Source organism: Myotis myotis, unplaced genomic scaffold, assembly GCF_014108235.1.
Source record: "Myotis myotis isolate mMyoMyo1 unplaced genomic scaffold, mMyoMyo1.p scaffold_m19_p_5, whole genome shotgun sequence".
Lineage (NCBI taxonomy): Eukaryota > Metazoa > Chordata > Mammalia > Chiroptera > Vespertilionidae > Myotis > Myotis myotis.
The window spans coordinates 7803476-7824812 of NW_023416357.1; the positions used below are offsets into that span (position 1 = coordinate 7803476).

At 42.3% G+C, this 21337-nt stretch overlaps 1 protein-coding gene and 1 long non-coding RNA gene across 9 annotated transcripts in view; one reads left to right on the forward strand and one right to left on the reverse strand.

Annotated features, from left to right (window-relative positions):
• Window positions 1–4812: 4812 nt before the first annotated feature.
• Window positions 4813–21337, reverse strand: part of DAB2 (DAB adaptor protein 2) — a 48262-nt gene continuing 31737 nt past the window's right edge. For 5 of the 8 annotated variants that reach the window (XM_036308425.1, XM_036308426.1, XM_036308422.1 and 2 more), the window contains exons 10-15: window positions 15766–16419; window positions 14621–14783; window positions 9962–10591; window positions 9317–9426; window positions 8666–8736; window positions 4813–6536 (exon numbers count right to left, since the gene is read on the reverse strand). In XM_036308425.1, coding sequence (XP_036164318.1) covers window positions 8671–8736; window positions 9317–9426; window positions 9962–10591; window positions 14621–14783; window positions 15766–16419 — 1623 coding nt within the window. In that variant the 3' untranslated portion in view covers window positions 4813–6536; window positions 8666–8670. The remainder of the gene's footprint in view (window positions 6537–8665; window positions 8737–9316; window positions 9427–9961; window positions 10592–14620; window positions 14784–15765; window positions 16420–21337) is intronic. The other 3 variants (XM_036308430.1, XM_036308423.1, XM_036308429.1) reach the window with 3 other exon arrangements.
• LOC118655879 lies at window positions 8690–20038 on the forward strand. The gene is made up of 3 exons (XR_004967442.1): window positions 8690–8761; window positions 19439–19493; window positions 19939–20038. It is a non-coding gene; the product is annotated as an uncharacterized LOC118655879 (long non-coding RNA).

Below are 21337 nucleotides of genomic sequence, written 5' to 3' on the forward strand. Positions count from 1 at the left end.
TTACACGTTCAGTTTTTAACATTTACAGCTCAAGGGTTTGTGTTTGTCAAATTAAAAGATTAAGAAAGTCATCACCACTGATAGGCTTTTTAAATCCTGAAGACTTAAGAGGAGAGAATTTAAGTAAGCTGCATGTCATGAATATGTAGGTTTGACCAGTTCGTTAAGAGCATGCTGCCACTGGATGGGAGGTTTTGATGAAACCACACAGCAGCATTCCTGTTAGAAAATGGAATGTGTGATCAGTCTTCCTCACTGACCACAGGACATGCATCTAACCTGACTGTAAGCGGATGCAGGATGGGTTGCTATTTATCATGGAGAAGAAATTGGGAGAGCATCGCTCACAACCCATCGTTCATTGTGAGTAGTCTGAAGCTCGCATTAAAGACAAACAGGCTCGCGTGTCAACCCTGAGTTAGAATGGACTAAATGTGAGGTTAAATTGCTGTGTTGCATTAGAACTAGGAAATTCAAACTTTGAAGTGTTAACTAATCCATGCTGAAAGTGAGCTCTAGAAAGGTCAAATGGTGATTAACTTGCCGAATTAAAAATGAATGAAAACATATTTTTTCATGCATTTTTGTGACAAGCATATTGGTTACAGGAAAAGTACTATGAATAAAATCTTGGCGAATGTAAGATATGCCATAGGAAAGGGGGTGGTGCCAGTTTTGGAGGCAATGGAGTGGTTAAGTGGTCAATTTGAGGTTAAGTACAAGGACATTGGAGACTGGGTGGGATTTCACTTTAGCCATTCACTAGCTCTTCGACTTTGCACCTTAGTGCCCTCTTCTATAAAATGGTGGTGGTGGTACTGACAGCCCAACTCAGAAGTGATATGAAAATTAAATTATTTATTTGTAATACATTGAAGAATAGTGTCTGTAGGTGGTAAATTCTGGGTAGGTTGTTATTATTCATTGACTTCTGTGACCTATCCCTGAATCCACTCGTTTGCCAAATCTGGCAGTGTCATGCTTGCAATGAAGTAAAATGGAGAGCTACAAAGTATTTTATTTTATTATTTATTTTATTATTATTTTATTTTTTTCCATCACCATTTATCCCCTCTATACCCTCTTCCACCTCCCCCGTCCCAATCAGGAAGTAAGAGCTCCGGAGTTTTACAGTCCTCCCCTCGATATCTTTCCAACGGATCCAACTGAAATGGCACAGCCCTTGAGTTCAAATTAGGTTATGTCAACAATGAAACCTACCGTGCAGTGGCTTTTAATTCCCTACCTCCTTCCAATTTTTGTCGTCTCTGGTAATTCTCACGCTACTCACACATGGAAACTAGTCGGTCCTCTGCAGTCTTTGCTTCCACTTTCTAGTCAAGGTACCTTGCCATGGCTTTGCTGACTATGCCTCCCATGTGCTTGTCTTCTGCCCAGAGGGTGCTACGAAGCCAAAGACTGCTGTGATCTGCATTTGGTGGTGGGCCAACATTGGGTTAAACTATCATCTGGGCATGTGGGAGTCGCATTGGCTAATCTACCACCCATTTCCAAGGTCTTCCTGCCAAGTCTGGCTTCATGGGCATGCTACCTGCCCAGTGCTCAGGGCTCAGCACTCAGAAGGACCCCATCCTTGCTTGAGTGCTCTATTGTTGCCATCTTGAAATTCTTAATTTCATGTTTGAACTTTTGTTTTGAAAGCAAAGTCTGATGTGAAAATGAAGCGTGCCCATGAACAGAGGAAATACACATGGAAAATGTCACCCCATTTGTACACAGTGTTTATGTTGCCCTCTGAACATGAAATTCAGGTGAGCTCATGAGATGTGGGAGTTCAGTCACTGAAAGCAAAATTGAATGTAAGGTAAGTGGATTATGTCCATGACTAAGTGACAGCTCTGAGAAGTCGCACTGTTCCTTTGAACTAGAACTTGCTTCCAACACAAAAGAAACACAAATGACCAAGAAACACTGTCAGACCTTTCTTATTAGTGTTCTGTCCCTGCATTAGCCACCTACTTACGCTGAAGATAATGACATAGAAAGAAAAAGATAGGACAACGCAGAGTTTTTTCTCTCTCCATCTTTCTTTACTGAGTAGTAAACTAGAGTCTACTGTAGAATGTATGTGTGTCAGGAAGTGAATTAAAAACAGTTGAGTTAGTATGTGCAGTGTTTCCATTGTTCCAGAAGGAAGGAAGTACAGTGCATATAGGAGTTATGGAATGCAAATTGTATAATTTCAATGATTCCACTTATGAGTTAAAGATCAGTGGTAAAACTCATGTGAATATCTAAAATTTTAATTTTTCTTTGCTTAGAACATTAAATAGCAGATAAAATACACCACAATATGGGAGAAATTGCAGAAAGAAGAAAGGAAGTTGATACTTTAATGTCCCAAATGGCACTCTTTTCCTGTTTTTTGAACAAAGGAATTTTATTTTGCCCTAGGCCTCACAAATTATTTAGCCAGCCATGTCTTTTCCCTAACTATCTTCACTATAGAAGTTGATAAAACTTTAAGCTTGATTTCCCAGTCTCCCTTGCACCTAGCAGTGGCCATGAGGCATAGCTGAAGTCCACCCGGAATCCTTGGGAACAACTGAAATGCCCAGAACAAAGAGGAGACATTGAATTGTGCTGCCTTTTCCCTTTCTGCTCTCCTTCTTTGGAGCTCTGCAGCCATTTTGTGACTATTAGGAGCCAAAAGGGTATAAAAGTTGGAGTGAAAAGCTTGGGAAAAGTCTGTGTCTTTGAGGGCCTTGTTGAGCTAAAACCAGCAGCCATTAATCTAGATTTTTTTATGTGGGAAGAATAGCCCCTACTAATTTTAGTCACTGAGTAGCCCATACTCTCATCTTCCCAGAGATGGGCACTCATATGATTCAGCACACCAGAGAGGGTTAGTACACTGTTCCAGAGAAGTAAGGGCAAACAGGGTCCTTCATTGGGTGAGTTGACACGTGGCTGGTCCTTGTTTATCAGCATTGCTGTAATTAGGACATGTTAACAGGCTGCGGCCAGTTCACAGCCTTGTATATGTCCATGTTTGGCCCATCAACTTAGAACATGGGTCTTAGTTATTTTGAATGGAAGGGAATTAGTTAAAACCTTTCCCAGCAGGAGTCAGGTGTTTTAGTATTTAGCAATCTCCTCCAGTGGTAATAGCTTGACTATTTGCCAGGGGCTTTTGGGGAGCTCCCATCTCTCACTAGAAGACTTTGTATTGAACCTTTTCGGGAATTTGGGTCAGAGTCCTCACTCATCAGTTTATTGCAGAGTCAACAAACTCCTGAGTTAGCTTTGTCCTCTGTGCTTCCCCCTCCCTGCTTTTAGCACAGGAAAGACACAGACCTGTGCTCTCTCTGGACACCACAGATAACACTTTGATGGAAGAGTTGAAATCACTTACTGAAAAGATCTCCCTACCACAACACTCAGTTTTACAATGAAATACCATGGAAACCACTCTCTGAAGAAGCGGAGCAGATCACAGCCATTCTCAGACACGATGGGGCAAAAACAGAGCCCACCTCACAGGGTAACGATATCTACAGAATGACATTCTGTGTAAATGGTAAAGCACCTCACAAATGCAAGATCATCTTGAGAAAATCAATCCCTTTTCTTTTTGTATTGCCTTTGTGTGAGACATTTGGGAGCACGCTGACTGTTCAAGTTCAGCTTTTAGCTTAGTTAGATCTCTCTGATGCCTAACTGAAAGCCTCTTCCATGTAGAAGAAGGTTACCATAAAAGATGGACTTCTGGCACCCAGGTCCGAGTAGCACCCGTGACTAGAGAGATGATAAAGAAGAGGTCTGTTTCCACTTTGCTGGGACACTTCAGTAAGCACCTTCCTCTTCTTGGTCAACAGTTCCCATTATGCTGAAATCAGTGTCCTCCTCTAGCACACATGAGCAAGAATTAATCTCTGGCAAGATCTCACAGAAGCCACCTGGAAATGGTACACGGGCTCAGTGGGTTAGACACACTGCAGACATCTGGATACATCAGGTAATTTGTGCAACATGTTCTAATCAGCAACCATCTTCACCCTTGGCTTTCTGGAAGCTGCTTTTGTGTGGAGTATGTTTCTCTATATTCTACTCATTGTTGTCAGAAGGAGAGCAAATGTTCAGGTAAGGGGAAAGGTAAACAGTAATATTGAACGTCCCATAACAGTCAACACAAATCAATGACACCCCCCGCCCCCACCATACACATACCAAATTTGTCTTATTCTTAGAGGAATCAAGTTTAGCACCAACACTTCTGTACCCAAGCAAGGCCTGCCTTGGGATCAATTTCCTCAAACATCTAGGTCTTCTTGAAAAGAGTGGGAGCCTCGAACTTTTATACAGGGGAGAGTGTTTAAGGGTGTCCTAGGGTTAAAAATAACTGATCACTGGCCAGCCCACCTCATACAGAAGCGCTCCTGAATGGCCTGTGCTAGCCTGAGCCAGTCCAAGTTGTGTCTTGGTGAGGTCAAACAAGAACAAGAACAAGCAAAGAGTAAAAGGTGTGAGCCAAGAGTTCACTATTAAGTGATGCTTATTCCTGACGTCAGTTGAGGTTGTGCTGATACAAGGGCTTATCCACTGTCCCATTAATCTCCCAGGAAGGAGGGATGTAGGTCTGAGAGAGGAGAATAAGGAACTGAAAGATATCAGATGATAATTTACTTACGGTCCTATTTAATGCATCCCCACTTCCTCTTTATCTTTATGACAATTCACAATGTATAATAACTAACATTTCTTCCTTAGGTATATTTTATATCTTGACCCCAGCACATCAACACAGAACAGGGGTTATATATTAGAATAAACTGATGGTAACACATGAGATTCTGCCATTCCAGTTTATTGAAATGAGTAAATTTATAGCTTTATTTGCATACAGAAAGTGCACAAGAAAACAAGTATGTATAAAATATTTATGTGGCTGATCATCACTTTAAAAAATTTTTCTACTTTCAAAAATTCAACTATCTAGAAATAATTGCCTCCAGTTTAGCACATGTAGGTATTTGGACATATAAAATACTATTTCAAGTCCGTGTTTATAATGACTGAGTAGGAAGCCAGATGGAAAGTTATGCCAAATATGAGGAGCTATTACCATTAAACATAAACCCATGGGACTTTAGCTTGGACTAGTTGGGGCTAATCAATAGAGATTCATGAGGCCAGCATCTTATTTAGATAGTAAGCAGTCATCCTCTTCTTCTACCTAAAAGTTACATTGAATGTGGTTGGTTAACACCCACAAGAACCTGAGCATTAGGGGTCAAGAGACAACATTAAAAACCCAACAAAAACAAACAAAACTCATTTTGGCAAGAACCAACCCTCCGGAACTGTGCTAGCAATAGGACTGAAAGTGAACTGGGCAGTTTCCAAGGTTAAAGGAGAAAAATATTTCAGACATTAGGTTTGCAATGATAGGAGGAAACAATTGTTCTGCAGGTTTTTGTGTACTTTTTTTTCCCTATTGATCTTCCAACTAACTATGAGGTTGTGGCTTCCGGAAAGCTTTCCAGTTACTTGATCAAGGTCTAGCATAACCCCAAATAAGCACCTAACATATTTGGCACAATCACATTTCACTTTGTGATGTGTTGTCCTTCATTGCTGAGTCGAGTTCGGGTTTTCTTCAACATTAACTGCTCTCCTGGAACTTCAGCTCAAGAGGATGGCCCCTCTTCCACAGAAAGGATAAAGGTTGTCCCATTTGCAATTCTAGTTACTGGGATTAGCAATTACTGAGAAGGTGACAAGAGTTCAGATCTGTGAATCATTAGATATTTTGCCCCACAAAACTCCCTTTCTTGTGAAAAGGAAGTGATGTGAACCCAGGAGCAAAACTGATTGAAAAGAGAATCAAAGGGAAAAGGAGAGGAGACAGGAATGATGCATTTCCCTCACTGGCAAGAGGAGCAGACTGGAGAAAGGATACTCTCGACCTTGAGAAAAATACGATCTTCAGAAAAAGGAGAAGTTATATCTTTAAAAAGGTTCTTGGGTGTGTCGGATTCCAAAGTGCCTACAGAGAAGTTGGACTTGCTTCAATTTTACTTTAAAAATTCTCTGCAAGTGATGGTGTGAAGCAAGATTTAAGAAGGTGCCCTGCTCGACTACAATTTTTAGGTTTTATGCTCTAAAACGGAACCCCCAAACAACCTTGAACAGTAAGGATTTTAAAATTTATTCAAAGCAGTCTGATCTGAGGGGTGGCTGCATCGCACAACCAGAGGGTACATGGTAGAATGTTCTAGAACGTTTTAGGGACACAATAGGCAAGGGCTCAGGTAGGGAAACTACTTCATTTATATTTAAGCTAGAGTGTTTAGATTCTTAATTTATTTAAAGCTATAAGATTCAGTTTAGCGTTAACCTAAACAGAAAGTGAGAGACTCTTTACAGGTGGAAGAGGCAGCAAGAAATAAGGCAGCAGATAATACGCAAAGCTGGAACAAGGGCAGCGGTCAGGACTAGTATGGCAATCAGCTTTGTCCTTGACTGCTAAGGCCAACCTCTCTGTTCCTCTGGAAAGTCTGCAAGCCAAGTTCCTAGAGAAGTACGGAGAAGAGAAAACCCGGGGTTAGAATTTTTGGATTGGATATCAATGTATTAAATATCAAGCCATTATTTAAAATGTCAGTAATAGTATCTCCTAGGGCTGATGCAAGAGGGTTAAATAAGATAATAAATGTAGAACCTGTAATAAAGTGCCTAACACAAGTGATCAATAATGTTAGCTATTTTCTCCCATGATGCTTCCCCTCCCAATCTGTTAGTTTAGCAGGTTGGCCAAGATTATTCTTCCTTCAAGACCTAAAGAAAGAGGAGCCTTCAAAGAGGACTCTAGTCAATTCAATTTAGTGCCAACAGTTCTCCCACGCTCCTAGTGTAGTTTATATTCTTCTATTTGTTCAATGCTTCTCCTGGAGAGGAGGGTGAGAATGAGTCTCTGCTAAGACTTGTAGCCTTCAATATATTACACTGTCTTACTAGCATTGCAAACCACCTGGATGCTTGTTAAAACCAAGCTTTTCTCTTCAGCACCACACAGGGATACTTTAGGGCAGGGGTGGGCTCTGGAATTTGCCTTTCCAAAAATCTCACCCAGTTCTCTGAAGCAGATTTTATGAAAAAGCCCGTAAGAAACACTGTAACTGTAGAAACGCATTGAGCGGGAGGTGATCCAAATTGCAAATGAACTCAGTCTTATTGTTGTCAGATAGAAGATGGTTCTTTTCACTCTTTCTATGGGTCTCCTGAGCCAGCTATGCCCATCTCCTAAATGCAGATATACCTCCTTCCCTCCACTAACTTCAATCTTTTAATGTCAATCAAAGTTGCTTCCACTCACTGTTGAGAAAGAAAGGGTGGTTACATCAATAACTTACTTAGGATGAAATCCACTAGTGGGAAGGATCAACTTTCAAACTCATTGGCACTGACACTGTTTTTGAAGGAGGTACTGGCAACTGTCCCACTTTGGGATTAAATGCCATCAGACTACTTAAGACTAGCTTTGAAGAACCTCACAAAGAAATAAGTACTGATTTGGGAGGCAGAGTATTGTGATCATTACCTGTTTAGCTGACCTGTTTTGTGGCTTTGGAAGGTCTACAGATTTTGAACCTTCTATAGCAGTGATTTTCAACCAGTATGCCAGAATTCTTAAAATATGCAATATCTGACTATTTAGTCAGGGGCACTGACCTCTTTTCCCTTAGATTGTCAAATGAAAAAAAATGACAACAGCCAACACTACAATAACCATCCAGTACAAATGAATCAAAATTATACCTATTTTTTGTCAGACCGGCAAAAAATATAGTATTTTTTTGTGTGTCACAGTATTTTAGTAATTACTTTAGGTGTGCCATGAGATGAAAAAGGTTGAAAACCACTGTTCTATTGGAATCAAGTAATTACCAGGATGCTTTGTAATCACTTAAATATGAAGGTAAAACAAAACAAAACTAGAAAACTGTAGTTGTTATGTTATGTTTTACTTCCATAGATACCTGAAATATCAAAAACAAAGGATATGATAGAAATCCACATGCCCAGGGGTCTATTACTACTTTTGATATACCCTATATAATAAATGGCTAATATGCAAATCGACCAAACGGTGGAACGACCGATCACTGTGAGGCACACTGACCACCAGCAGGCAGACGCTCAATGCAGGAGATGCCCCCTGGTGGTCAGTGCGCTCCCACAGGGGGAGCACCGCTCAGCCAGAAGCCGAGCTCACGGCTGGTGAGTGCAGCTGCAGTGCCGGGAGCCTCTCCCGCCTCCGCAGCAGTGTTAAGGATGTCCAACTGCTGGCTTAGGCCCTCTCCCTGGGAGCAGGCCTAAGCCAGCAGTCAGACATCCCCTGAGGGCTCCTGGTCTGTGAGAGGATGCAGGCCAGGCTGAGGGACTCCCTGCCCCCCCTCCCCCAGTGCATGAAATTCATGCACTGGGCCTCTAGTATGTATGTATGTGTGTATATATGTACAATATAGATATATACATATACATATACATATATACATATATATATGAACACCAGCCTAGTCATTATAAAAGTGGCTAAGTATAGATTTTCATGTCTATTACTTCTAAATGACAGAGACTGAACCTCTTCCCAATTCTAAAATTGAAATTTCATCCTCACCCCCTACGCCACCCTACTTACAGAAGTTACGCAAAAGGACTTCCGAAAGGATCCCTATATACATCGGAAGATGCGGGTTGAGGAGAAGTCATCTATGGAGATACAACCAACCAATCAGTAAGTATACTTATAGTTATAAGAAAAAAAAATACTTAGACTTCTCTAATTTCTTTAAAATTCACATAGGTCACAGAAGGGTCTACAATGATTTATATTTGCCAGCTTGTAACTAGTGGTGTATATTTATTATTTACATCAAAATCAAGGTTCAGATAGATTATGTTTGCTTCCCCAGAATGGGAAGTATTTTTTCTTTTTTTGAACTAAAGAATCATGGGTGAGAAATCAGGAACTTAAATCTATGAAAGATTTTTTAAATATAGTACTTTGGTTTGATTTTCTCTTCAAATGTTTTTATGAGCCAGGTTCAATGAGATACAAAAGACTTTTTCTATATGATATTCATTTCTCAAGTTTAGAATAGGCATCCCTGCAAAAATCACCTTCCCCCCAATTTGAGTTGATTACATGGTGGTGGTTCTCAATAATAAATCTTATTCAACCGTCCTTGATCATCACAGGATTGTTATACCTACAAGCAAGGTTAACCGTGGAGGCAGTAGCTCTATGTGGCAACACTATGATTGGCAGCTTGCAGCAGCTGATACTTACAGAGGCTTGTGACGAGCTGAAAGCATTTTTAGAGAAAGGGTTCTGAAAGGCATTGTCAGAAGAGTTGGTAACTGGCGGGGCACCTTGTCTGGGAGCTGGCTTTGGTGGTTCTAGAAGGTGAAAAACCCAAGTAATCAGTAGACAAGCTTTCCCCAAATACAGGCAGCAGGCCCTGGTCAGGCTTATCTTAGAAAGTAAGTTCCATGGTTTTGAAATGTTCATCAATGGAGCAAACATCACCACCACATATGAGGGCTCCCAATTATTACAGGCAAATCCATCCCTCTCAGAAGAGGACACCATGCATATTGATTGACTTGAAGTGAAAGAGCTTCAGATTCCCCACTGGAGGCCATGGAGCTTGGTGGAGGCTTTCCTATACAGCCCTCCAGCTACCAGCACCCATTGCCTATCAATAGCTCTTGGCTGCCCTCAAAATTTGTCACAAGAGGGCAGCACAGGGCCAGACCTTTTCTAGTGAGGTGAATAGTTAGCTTCATAAGGTAAATGGTTAAGTTGTCTCCATAACCACCGATTAGGCTATTGGTGGGTGGGAGAGTTTTCTTCTGATGGATTCTGTGGGCCCATATGAAGGGGAAATACTAGTACTTGTTGGCATAGTAGACGGAGAAGTGGGTACCTTACCATTGATCTTTTTCAATAGTTGGTTAGCATCGAAGTCATCGTGGTCTGCATTCTCCTGAGGAATGCCCACCTTGCTGTTGAAATAACTCGAGAAGGCACTTGAAGTCCCCGAGGAAGGCTGGTCTCCCTTCCTCGCGGGGACCGGAGGCTGCCGCAGTTGTAAGTCCTTAAACATTTCTTTCACTTCCTTGACTTCTTGATCCCCGAGGGGGTCCAAAGCAACGAAGGCATTGGTGGAGATGTCCTTTGGAGGGCCAGTTCTGGGAGGTGGTTGAGGAGGAGTGACCAGGAGAGAGGAGAGCATAGGAGGGGACTGGGTAGACACAGCAGGCACTGGAAAAATATTGCTCTGAAAAGGATTCCCCAGAGGGCTTGCTGATGACCAAGTATTGGGTGACACAGATGCTGATGGGCCCCAAACAACAGGGGCTGGAGGGGGAGTTGAGGCTGCAAAGGATGAAGGCTGGTTCCACCCTGCAACCGTCGGGCTTGTGGTAAAAACCATTGGTTGACTGAATCCGGCAGGCTGAGCACCCATCATGGCTCCTGGGACCATGGAAGGGGACTGATTGAACACGAGAGATGGTGGGCTCCATGGTCCTGTGTGAGGCGGTGTGATTGCTGCACCACCTGAAGGAAGTGAGAGAAAGAACTTATCAGGAGACAAGCTCAAAGAGGATTTCTGAGTTACAGAAAACAACTTTCCAGGAAGCATTTATAAAGCATCTACATGGCCAATGACTTCATTCAGCCTTGAGGCTGACATGGAAATGAAGGCTCAGGTCACCAGGAGATTAACAAGCCGATACAGTATAGCTGGTATCCAAATGCAGGTGGCATTTTGATGCCCTTTCTTTCTACCACATCTTTTTGCTTCATTGGAAGGGTAACACAGACCATAAGTACCGAGTCATGAAAAAATGGGCCCTCCTCGTACATACACTGGTGTATTTTAAACAGCTAGAACCGAGCCTGTCAACACTATGAATACATTTATGTATACCAGGGGTCCTCAAACTACGGCCCGCGGGCCACATGCAAATACAAATGTTTTATTTGTTCCCATTTTGTTTTTTTATTTGAAAATAAGATATGTGCAGTGTGCATAGGAATTTGTTCATAGTTTTTTTTTAAACTATAGTCCGGCCCTCCAACGGTCTGAGGGACAGTGAACTGGCCCTCTGTTTAAAAAGTTTGAGGACCCCTGATGTATACTAACCATGCTGATTATGAAGTAGCTAATTAAGATAAACCATGGGGCACTCTGAGTCACTGATTCCATCTTTCCATTTGGCAGCTGGCTACTGTCTGAGTCTGATGGAAAGCGGCTATCACGCATGTGCCTTAGGCCTCAACATGTTTACGCCCTAAAGAAACCATCTCAGAGTTGCCTTGCTTTTAAATGCTGCCAAGGTTGATGCAGCTATACAAAAGGATGATAAAATTTGGTTGGGGCCAAGATACTTTCAGGTTTTTCTATACGAACATGGAGGAAAGGCCGGTTATCCCGGGAGAGCTGTTTCAAATAAAAGTGCTTCCTGCCATGTGTCACTCACTAAACTTGGCCAGAAGTTAGAACATGGTATGCAAAAGAGGAGGGGAGGGAGAAGACCCCGTGGAGCAAAACCACCTTCCAAGGTAACCAATGGCCTGTGCCCGGGGGTCTGATCTCTGTGGGGAACGCCCCGCGGCCTGCATCCCTGTCATGTTGATTAGGAGTAAGTGAAACCACTAAAGTCCAAGTCTCTCCAACGTTTGCCCCTCTTCCTGAGAAGCTCATTCCCTACATCTTGTTCAGAGACGGAGGGCATTGTCTCTCCTGCTTCTTCCAAAGTGTGTTAATGACCCAGTTAAACTGTCACCACTAGCAGCCCTATTCACGAATGATGCTCGGCTCTCAAAACCTACTTGCTCTGAGCTTTGGGGCAGGGCATTCTTTCATCATGAAAGTGCTCTAACCCAACGAAGGCCCTTGAACTTGGGTTAGGGATGTTTCTGTTTCCAAAGTGAGAAATGTTTTGAAGATGGTATTCGGGGACTGATGGAGCAGGGTATTCTGTCTTGAACTTTTCTAGTATTGGAGGTTGGTGTTCCTTGACTCAACTCTACCACCATGAACATCAGCCGTCTGGCCACGAGCATACGGTGTGCTCACGGAGAGCAGTGGGTTTTGTGAAAGGCCATCTTACTAAGTTAACACCCTTATTTCTGAGTGGAGGGAACTGGGTACAAGAATATTAATGATTAAAGTTGGGAAAGTCACAGTTTGCGACAGTAGAGACGAAAACTCAGGCATACTGGCTCCAACCCCAGCAGCCTATCCTCCTGTTCTGCCCCTTTGGCATCAAGAAACAGGACTATTTTTTTTTTAATTGAATGTTAATGCAAATATTTATTGTACAGATACAGCTTTAGACTTCATTTACACTAAAAGTATATACATATTCCCTTCACAATGAATCGAAGGGAAAGTTATCTTAGATTGTAGGCTTCTAAAAGGGAGCTGAGTTTGAACAAAGTTATCTCTAGCATTTTCAAACAAATTTATTTAAACTCTATTACTGAAACCCAGAGTCACTCAGTAATAATTTACACCAGATGGATGTGCAAATTGGGTAGAATTTTATCATCTTTCATGTTGAACGGCTTGCCTACCCTTAGGAAAGTGTGTGGCTTTAGACATAGGTGGTATTAGTGGGAGCGGTGGTAAAAGAGAAAAATATTAAATTTGCCAGGAAATAAAGACTTTCCCAATATATACTTATGCCAGCCTTCATTCCTATCTACAAGATTCCATGTGTTGTGTTTCCAAGATATTTAAGGCCCCGCTGGAAAAAGTAGAGGCAAGAGGTAAAAAAAAAAAAAGTTTCAGTAAAAAAGTTCATTTTATTACATTCTGATTCTAGATGAAAACAGGGTAGCAAGTCAAAACTGAAGGCTCAGCCTTTTACAACCCCTTTTCCCCACCCCCCATTCTCCAGAGGAGAGAGTCCCCCAGCTGGGGCCGGCGGAAGCCAGACCTACCACCTTCCAGGGTTTGGCGGAGGATCCCTGCTAGTGGACAGGGGCTATACTGTGGAGCTCAGTTTGAGTCCCATGTCCAAACTTGGAAGAATCATCAGTATTCTGCAGTTGTATACCCCAAGGCCTCAACAGGGGCTCCTAGCCAAAAAGCTTCACTTCGTCTGAATAAATGAACAGTTATAGGGTCCAGCTGTATTTTCAGGCTGACTTGTTCAATATTGGCTGTGAAAATTCTTCGGGGCATGATATCAGACTACAAAGCTCTGTGATGTGATCTGGCCACAGACACTGCCTGCAAGCTCCCTACCCTTCTGCAAGGAAAAACACCAACCAGCTCCACTTGGGGGTGCGGGGAAAAGAGCAACGAGAAAGGGGAAAGCTCCCAAAAGACATGAAGAGCTTGGGGAGGGTCTCTTGATGGCACCAAAGCAAGCAGGGTGCTGGGACAAGCTGGCTTCTCACCCCACATGCATTTCAGCCATTTGGCATCTGGGTAACGACTTTCCTTTTGCTACCATCCTCCCGATATGATGAAACAGTTAATATGACAGAACTACAGTATGTTCCTTTGCGGGGAAACAGCAGAGAAAAAAACAAAGCAGGGTCCTGATGACTGACTCTGCAGGAGGCAGAGAGAGATCCCTGATCAACTTGTACAGAATGAGGAAGGGAGCCCCTCGCTGCTCCCTCTGGGACAAAGTCTCTTTGGAGCTCATTGTGGTGCCAAGAAGCAGAAACACAGAGAATCCCCAGCCAGACAGCAAGGACTGTTGTCAGGGTTTCTGAAGACTGTATGACTGAGGCTGTGGACAAAGGGTAGCAGGGCCAGCCCTTAGGCATGTGGCCTTCCCCAGTGTCCTGCCACAGAGTGGCTCAGTGGCTCACAGGAGCTAGTGACACATATGAATGGCAGCACCAGCACATCCTAGTTATCTGAAAAAGTCCCACCTCTTCCCTTATCTCTATGCTCTTTTCAACATCATATTTTCAGCATTTACTTCTTACTCTATTAAGACACTCAGCTCTCCAGAATATTGGCAAGGAGCTGCTAAGGCTTAAGTATGCAGAGGCAGATAGGATCTATGCCTGTCCCCACCCTCCAGATACCAGGGGTGGAGCTGGGCTCAGAAACTAGGACTTTCATTCTATGACTTACACTTGCTTCAGACTTTACTTGTATCTCTTGCAGGGTATATGTCCTTTTCAAGAGGGGCAGCTGTTTAATAGGGAAGAGGGCTTCAAGCTAGAAATGGCAACTGACATGGAAGACATGCACGTTCTTACTTTTCTAATAGAGACGATAAACAAGGCTCTGTCATCTTAGCTCCAATGAAGCTGGACTGTGTTTCAGAACCCCTCATAATTTTCTTTAGTGAGCAGTTGGTTCAAATAAGTACAATATTGAAAATGGATTTCTTCTCACATTCCAATTCAAGAAGCCAAATTTCATTTACATCCAAGGGTACCAAATGGGGGTGAGGTTGTACAGAAGGAAGAGTGGGAGAAAGGCTCTCTAAGATGCTCCAGTTTTATGCCCCTGAAACCTCGAAGGATATGAAGTGCCTTCCTTCTAGGCACTATAGTCCTGGGAGTGAAAATAACAGAGTCAAACCTGACTCGATCTCGGGCCCTTACCTAGACCTGCTAGGGGTCCCACAGGGGGAGAAACACTGGTCTTGAAGAGATCCAGAGGGTTGGTCTGTGGGGTTGTAGACTGTCCCGTAGGTGATGCCTGGCCTGGAGGTTCTGAGTCCGGAGGAGCAAAGATGTCTGATGTCAGCAAGTCATTTGCTGGAGACTGACAGGGTAGAGGGGGACATAAAGGAGTTACTCGGCAACAGAGAAATGCAGTGTCATTCTGTCTCCTACTCTGTACCTCAAATCTGGAACCACACAGAAAAACCACTTCCTATACTGATGGACTACCACAAAATACCAACCAACCAACCAACCAACCAACCAAAGCAAAAGGACAAGGATCCCTGCAATGGGCAGGAGACGAGGTCTTGGACTCTCAAAATGAAATCTAATTTACTTACTTACACATTTCTGTCTGCCTGGTCTCCTTGCCAGCTAAAAGCTTGTAGCTGGGAAAGGGACAGTTATAAATAAGTAGCTTAAATGTTTTTGATTGTTCTAGTGGATTTGAATCAGTCTGCATGGCCTTGATACATTAGTCTAATCATTAGGCCAGCCTACATATTCCAAAGAGATTAAAAAATAATACTTAACAGAAACCACATTTTAAATTGCTTTTGAATGAAGTGGTAACAGTAAATACAGGTTTCTTTTAAGACAATGGATTATTCAGTCAACTTTTAATAGAGGAGACAAACTCAAGAATTTGACGCCCCCACCTTGGTCATTAGCACAACCTGAGGTGGGTGTGCGGGGCACGCGGTAGTGTGGGGAAGGTATGGATAAGGGGAATCACAAGAACCCTTGCCCTCCGCTCCCAGAACGTGACCATCAAACTTACCAGAGGTACAGAAGCATAGCAGCATTAAAAACGGAAAAAAAAAAACTTGTGTTTAGTTAATGATAAGAGACAAGACATGCAAAGGGAAAGCAGGCTGCGACAACGCTGCTGAGCGCGAAGCTTTGAAAGGGTGGTGATTAGAGGAAGGTATTCCTGGGGGATGACAAGCTCACCCCACCTTCTATATAGAGTACAGCCACACAGGAAACTACAATAGCAGCAGGAAAGACAGCTGGCCTCAGACCACCCTGGGACAGCGAACATGCATTCTGCCCACGGACATGCGGAGAAGACAATTCACCTTGGCAGTCCTTCTGCCTCTTCCTGGTTTGGTACTCTGTGGAGGTGGGATAATGGCTATGGAGTCATGTGTGGAGGACTGGACAGAGCTTTCCAAGTCCTGCTTTAGGCCATTTGGCACGGGCAGTCCTTTGGGAGGGCTTCCCACAAAAGGGTTCGGGGAGGATTTGACATGGAAGCCGTTCTGTTCTCTTTCAGAGACCCCATTCTGAGTTCTCACTGCTGGCTGGGTTTGCGGGCTGGAGAGGGGCCACGGGTCTGCCTGAGCTTCCTGCTTGCCAGTCCGGTTAGAGATCTGGTCAAACTGCTGACCAAAGTAATCAACGTCCCCATTCAGGGGCCCATTACTCAGTGGAGTGGACAAGCCACTCAAATTCTCTGTCTTCTGATCTGGAGATTTGAGAGAATCAAATGAAGAGGGTGGCGATTGGTCCTGCTGTGCAAAAGGATCATCACGGAAAGGGTCAGGATTGGGGGTGGGAAAGAAATGGAGATTGGCAGGAAAGGCATTTTCGGGCAAGAAAGACGCCTGAGGCTTTGGTCGAGGAAGAGAGGAGGAGGTGATGCCGTTTGTTAAGAATGAATTTTCTCTTAAAGAATTCTGATTGGTGTTGATTTCAGAGTTTAGATCCACTAACAGGATATCTTTGCTTTCCTATCACATTTGGAAGAGAAAAAAAAAGAGAAAGAAAGTGTTAGTCCATGTTGTGACTTCAAATGAAAAAGCTACATAAAATGACCAGGGTTATCACAATTCCCGTGAGATTTTGGTTTTTGACAAACAGGTTGACCATGATCTCCTCCCATCCCCTCGGTGAGTGCATTTTCCAGTTGAATAGGTCCTCCCTCCCCCTTCCCCACCTGTGCCTGTTTATTTATGTCTCAACTTCATTTACCCCTTAATTAAATGAAATCTTACTGTTGTTTATATCATTCATGTCACCGATCACCCTTACAGACTGGCTGAGTTCATGATCATGGTTGTTTCAATTCATGTCTTTGAAAGTCTTAAAGGAATTCACTGTGAGTCACTCCAAGTGATTAAGTATATAGAGCTTGAAGGTAAGACTAGACTTCAGAAGCCCTGCCCAGCTTCCTGCCTGTTATCTTTGCTTTCCTATCACTGTACCCCAGTCATGTAACATCACTTCTCCAAATAAGCGCATTTACTGACTAATACATTCATATTTTGCAGTTCTGGATGTGATGAAGTTTGATGTCAAATATATCTCCCTATAATTGGTCTTTCCTTGGGCCAATTATAGGGAGATGTCAGGTATGCTTTTTAAAATATTTCAGAATCTTTTTGAAAGTGCTAGCCAAGTTAGATCTCTCATCCTGATCCCCTTAGCCTCTCCTCTGGACACACACTTTTGTCCATGCCTTTCTAAGAAAGTGATAACCTAAGATAGGGATATAATCTAACAATATCACATTAACCTCTTGTATTTGTGCATTTTTAAAAAATAATATAGCTTAAGCCTTAGCTGGTTGGGCTCAGTGGATAGAGCGTTGTTGGCCTGCAGACCAAAGGGTCTCAGATTTGATTCCAGTCAAGGGCACATGCCTGGGTTGCAGGCTCGGTCCAACATACGTGAGGCAGCCAATCAATAATTCCCTCTCATTATTGATGTTTCTATCTATCTCTTCCTCTCCCTTCCTCTCTGGAATAAATAAAAATATATTTTAAAAAAATATAGCTTAAGAGTTGCCTGTGTTATAACAGTAATCTCATCTATCTAGAGGATAAATTCAACTAATCTTTGTCTTTAATTTATATATAATCTAGTCTGATTTATGTATAAGGTGGACATGTGGGTTTAAGAGTTAATTTGAAAGACATACCAAATTCATAACTCTACAAATTTTATTCCTTATCAGTTTCTGGCATGTTAATTATCTGAGTTCTCAGTTGTTAGGTAAGACATCCTACTTAGCATAAGAGCAGCCAATTGGATCAATCTGCCATGTCTTTATCACTAGTTAGGAGCCACCCTGGGACTGAGCTGTCACACTGACAGCCCTTCCTCCTAACTGACTTGGGTACATTAATACTTCACTGTGCTGACCACAGAGGAATATCATCCATAAACACCTTTGAAATGGAAGTTGGAATTCTAGCATTGCCCTGAACAGATCACTAAACATTATGATCCTTGAGACAAAAACAACCATCAGGGAATATGAAATTCTCAAAAAGAAAAGGGAGGCCTGAGGAGGCAGACCTCTTTTATTTTACGGGAAAAGAATACATTTCTAGAAAGTTTAGACCCCAGATCAGACCTAATTAGTATTCTATCTTTTGGCTTCCTTTACTGTTAGGTATAAACCACAATGCTTAAAAACCAGCTTTTCTTTTTATAACCAGAAGAATTTGTCAGAAGAAAGAGCTTGTCATTCAAATTTTCTTTTAATCAAAGAAACAGAATGGAAGATTTCTTAATGTAGGGATCTTTAACAATCAAAAGGTAGAAAAAGGTACTACAAAAGCTTGTGATTTCAGTATTTATTCATTTATTAGGAGCCACCTCTGGTTAGAACAGTTGGGTATTCACAGCTGGCAGAGTTCTCCTTTGCAAATACTTCAGAAGAAGTTCTTAGGACACCAAACAGGAGCCCCAGTGTTAGACTTCGGAATAGTCGGCCTATAAGTGAAATGTATAAGGCTTCCTCAGCTCAGGTCTGTTGCTAATTCCAGATTAAGAGTCTATCACATGATCTCACTCATATGTGGAATCTAATGAACAAAATAAATTGATGAAGAAAATAGATCCAAAGACGTAGAAGCATGGAGCGGACTGTTGAAGCTCAGAGGGATGGTGGGCTTGGGGTGGTGGTTGGGGAGAGATTAGCCCAAGACTTTATATGCATATATGCATAATCATGGACATAGACGATAGTTTGGTGAAGGCCTGGGGGTGGGGAGGGAGCCGGGTGGAGGGGGTCAATGGGAAATAAAGGGGACATAGGCAATACTTTCATCAATAAAGATAAATTTAAAAAAAAGATTGAGTCTAGTTCATAGACTGTAATTAAGAGACGCAAGACTCCTCCCCCACCTCCTCGGTCAGAGCTTCATGCATTTCTCCTTGGGTGTCAATACTGCATCCCCACGGCCATCGTTGGAGGACCCGAGAGACAAGCACTAGTGATAGGAGCGTGAAATGCAGTCCCTGCTCTTAGGGAGCTCCAGCAAGAGGGGCAACAGGCAACCAAGTGGTGTCTGTCCAGAGACGAAGTCTGAACTACCGAACTCTGTAGCCTAGCTCTCCTCTAGGCAGCTGTGCCGCCTCAACACCTCGCTGCCAAATCCTGGACTTCCCTACCCGAAGCTTTCTGTATTAAAATAAGCTTCGTTAGCCACACCTTCAAAGTGACCCACAAGCAGGGGGGGAATCCAGCTTACATTTAGCCTAACTACTCTATTTTCCTACACATTTAAGAGACCCCGTTCAAGTTCAGATAATTTATAAAGCCTCTTCCCATGGATCCTCCATTTCAGCTTCACCTGTGCCCTTTCCGCATCTTACTTCCACAGCACTGTGCCCTGGCCCAGCCCTGCACCAATTTTAACCTCCTTGAAGGAGGACCATACCTTATGTTCTTCTCATAATAACTCTGAATGATCAACATTTTCATTAGAGCATGTCTTTTTTTTCTTTTTCTTTTTTTAGATCAGTATGGATGAATATTGTTCAAGTGGTTTTCCAATAAAAATTACATTCTGAGGTACGCTACTTAGTTTGCAACATGAGCTTTATTTGTAACGCGTAAAACTATTCTGTATAAATGTTGGAGAAGGGACAGGGCCTAACTAATAAAGTTTAGATAATTGAGATTTCTCCTCTCTTCATCTCTTCCAAAGCACAACTACTGTAAGATTTGAATCTTTTAAAACATGCTGGTTTTATCAAAAGTAATGATAAGTTTATTTTGTGATCTATGACTATAAAGTCAATCTGCAAGAATGCGCTGGCAAAGTCTGACCAGCTCATAATGAATGCTGTTGGAATTCTCTTACTTATTAGATACCATCTACTTTGATGGTATTTATTTCTTTAATGTATTATTAGTTATTGATACACCAAAAATTCATAAAATGTATGAAGTCTAATATCAACGAGACGCAGGCTTACTCAAGCTGCTTTCTATTTCCTTTTTCCTAACTTTCCAGAAGGCTACAGAAGCAGACGAAGCCGTCAGAGCTTCCTTGCCTACCCCATGGAAACTGCCTGAGAGCTTGAGTGTTCTGATCTCTTTCAATAAACTTGTTTGACTGTCAGTTATACTTGGAAAGCATGCTTTTCAGACATCGATTTCAGAGCTGGGATGGACCTTCCAGGGCTGTCTAATCCTGTACGTCAAAAAGTTTCTCCTTAGAACGGTAACAGACATTGTGAAGAATGACAGGTCCTACAGGCAAGTGAGTTAGGACACACTGCTCTACAGAACCGTGAACAGGCTTCTCTATGGCGGCTTTGAGGCTTCTATAATGCAGTTATACAGTGTGAATCTCATAGGCTTGGGGGCTTGAAGTGGGTACCCAGCCCCTGCTCCTTCTCACCTCTAGAGCTTCAGCATTTTATGTGAAGTTTCATGGACCTGGCATTCTCTGCAATACTCTGGGCCAGTGAGACTCACCCAGTCTCTGGTCTGCTGTGGTTTTATTTCCAGTGACCTTCTTGGCCAGACAGGTTTGCTTAAAAATTCCCTGATGTCAGAAACCCCTAGACAGACAATGATGCTCTTTTGTCTGGTTGTTGCCTTCTGTCTTTTATGTTCAAGCCTGGAAATTCACTCAGCACTATTACCTGACCCTCTAAAGCCAGGTAAATACCTTATAATTAACATCCACTAATAAGCTTTTTAATTGGTTTTAATGTTGGTCTCCTCCTTTTTAATTGGCTTTAACGATGTCACTGACATTGTGCATCTCATTGCTGTGCCCGGCAAGTAGCAGGTATTCAAGAAACTATTAAATAAATAACAGAGTTGTAAAAAGCCATTCAAAATTACATGGGTAATTTCACTGGAGGCCTGTTTTGGAAGGTCTGAGACTTGGGTTTTGGTGCTGAATTTGAACCTCTTTCTTTGGTAATTATTTTTCTTTTCAGAATTACCATTTTCTTATCTGTAAAGGAAAATGTCATTCTAGTCTTGATATTACGAAGATGTGATACACGCTAATATCCTGTAAAAAATGAGAAACTTTTTTTTGAAACAAGGACAAGTCTTGGTTAAACATAGTGGAGCCTCTGTTTTAAATCTTGCTTCACACCAAGCTTATGCTAACTCACCAAGAAAGAATAAAAAATAAATGGAGCAGCCAGGAGGTTTTACAATTAATCATTTAACAAACATACTTCCTTCAAGTAGGGTTATGCCAAGAATTATTATTCAACTCCTCCTTCTGATCCTAAGTAATACCAAGAAGGATTACATTGCCCGACCTATGGCTCAGATTTAACCTCCAAGCAATATTAAGTATCTGAATTAGTCCTGATAGGTTCCCATGGTGACTTAAGATGCAAATTTGTTCTAGCAGCCATTTACACTTTATGCAGAAAAAAATC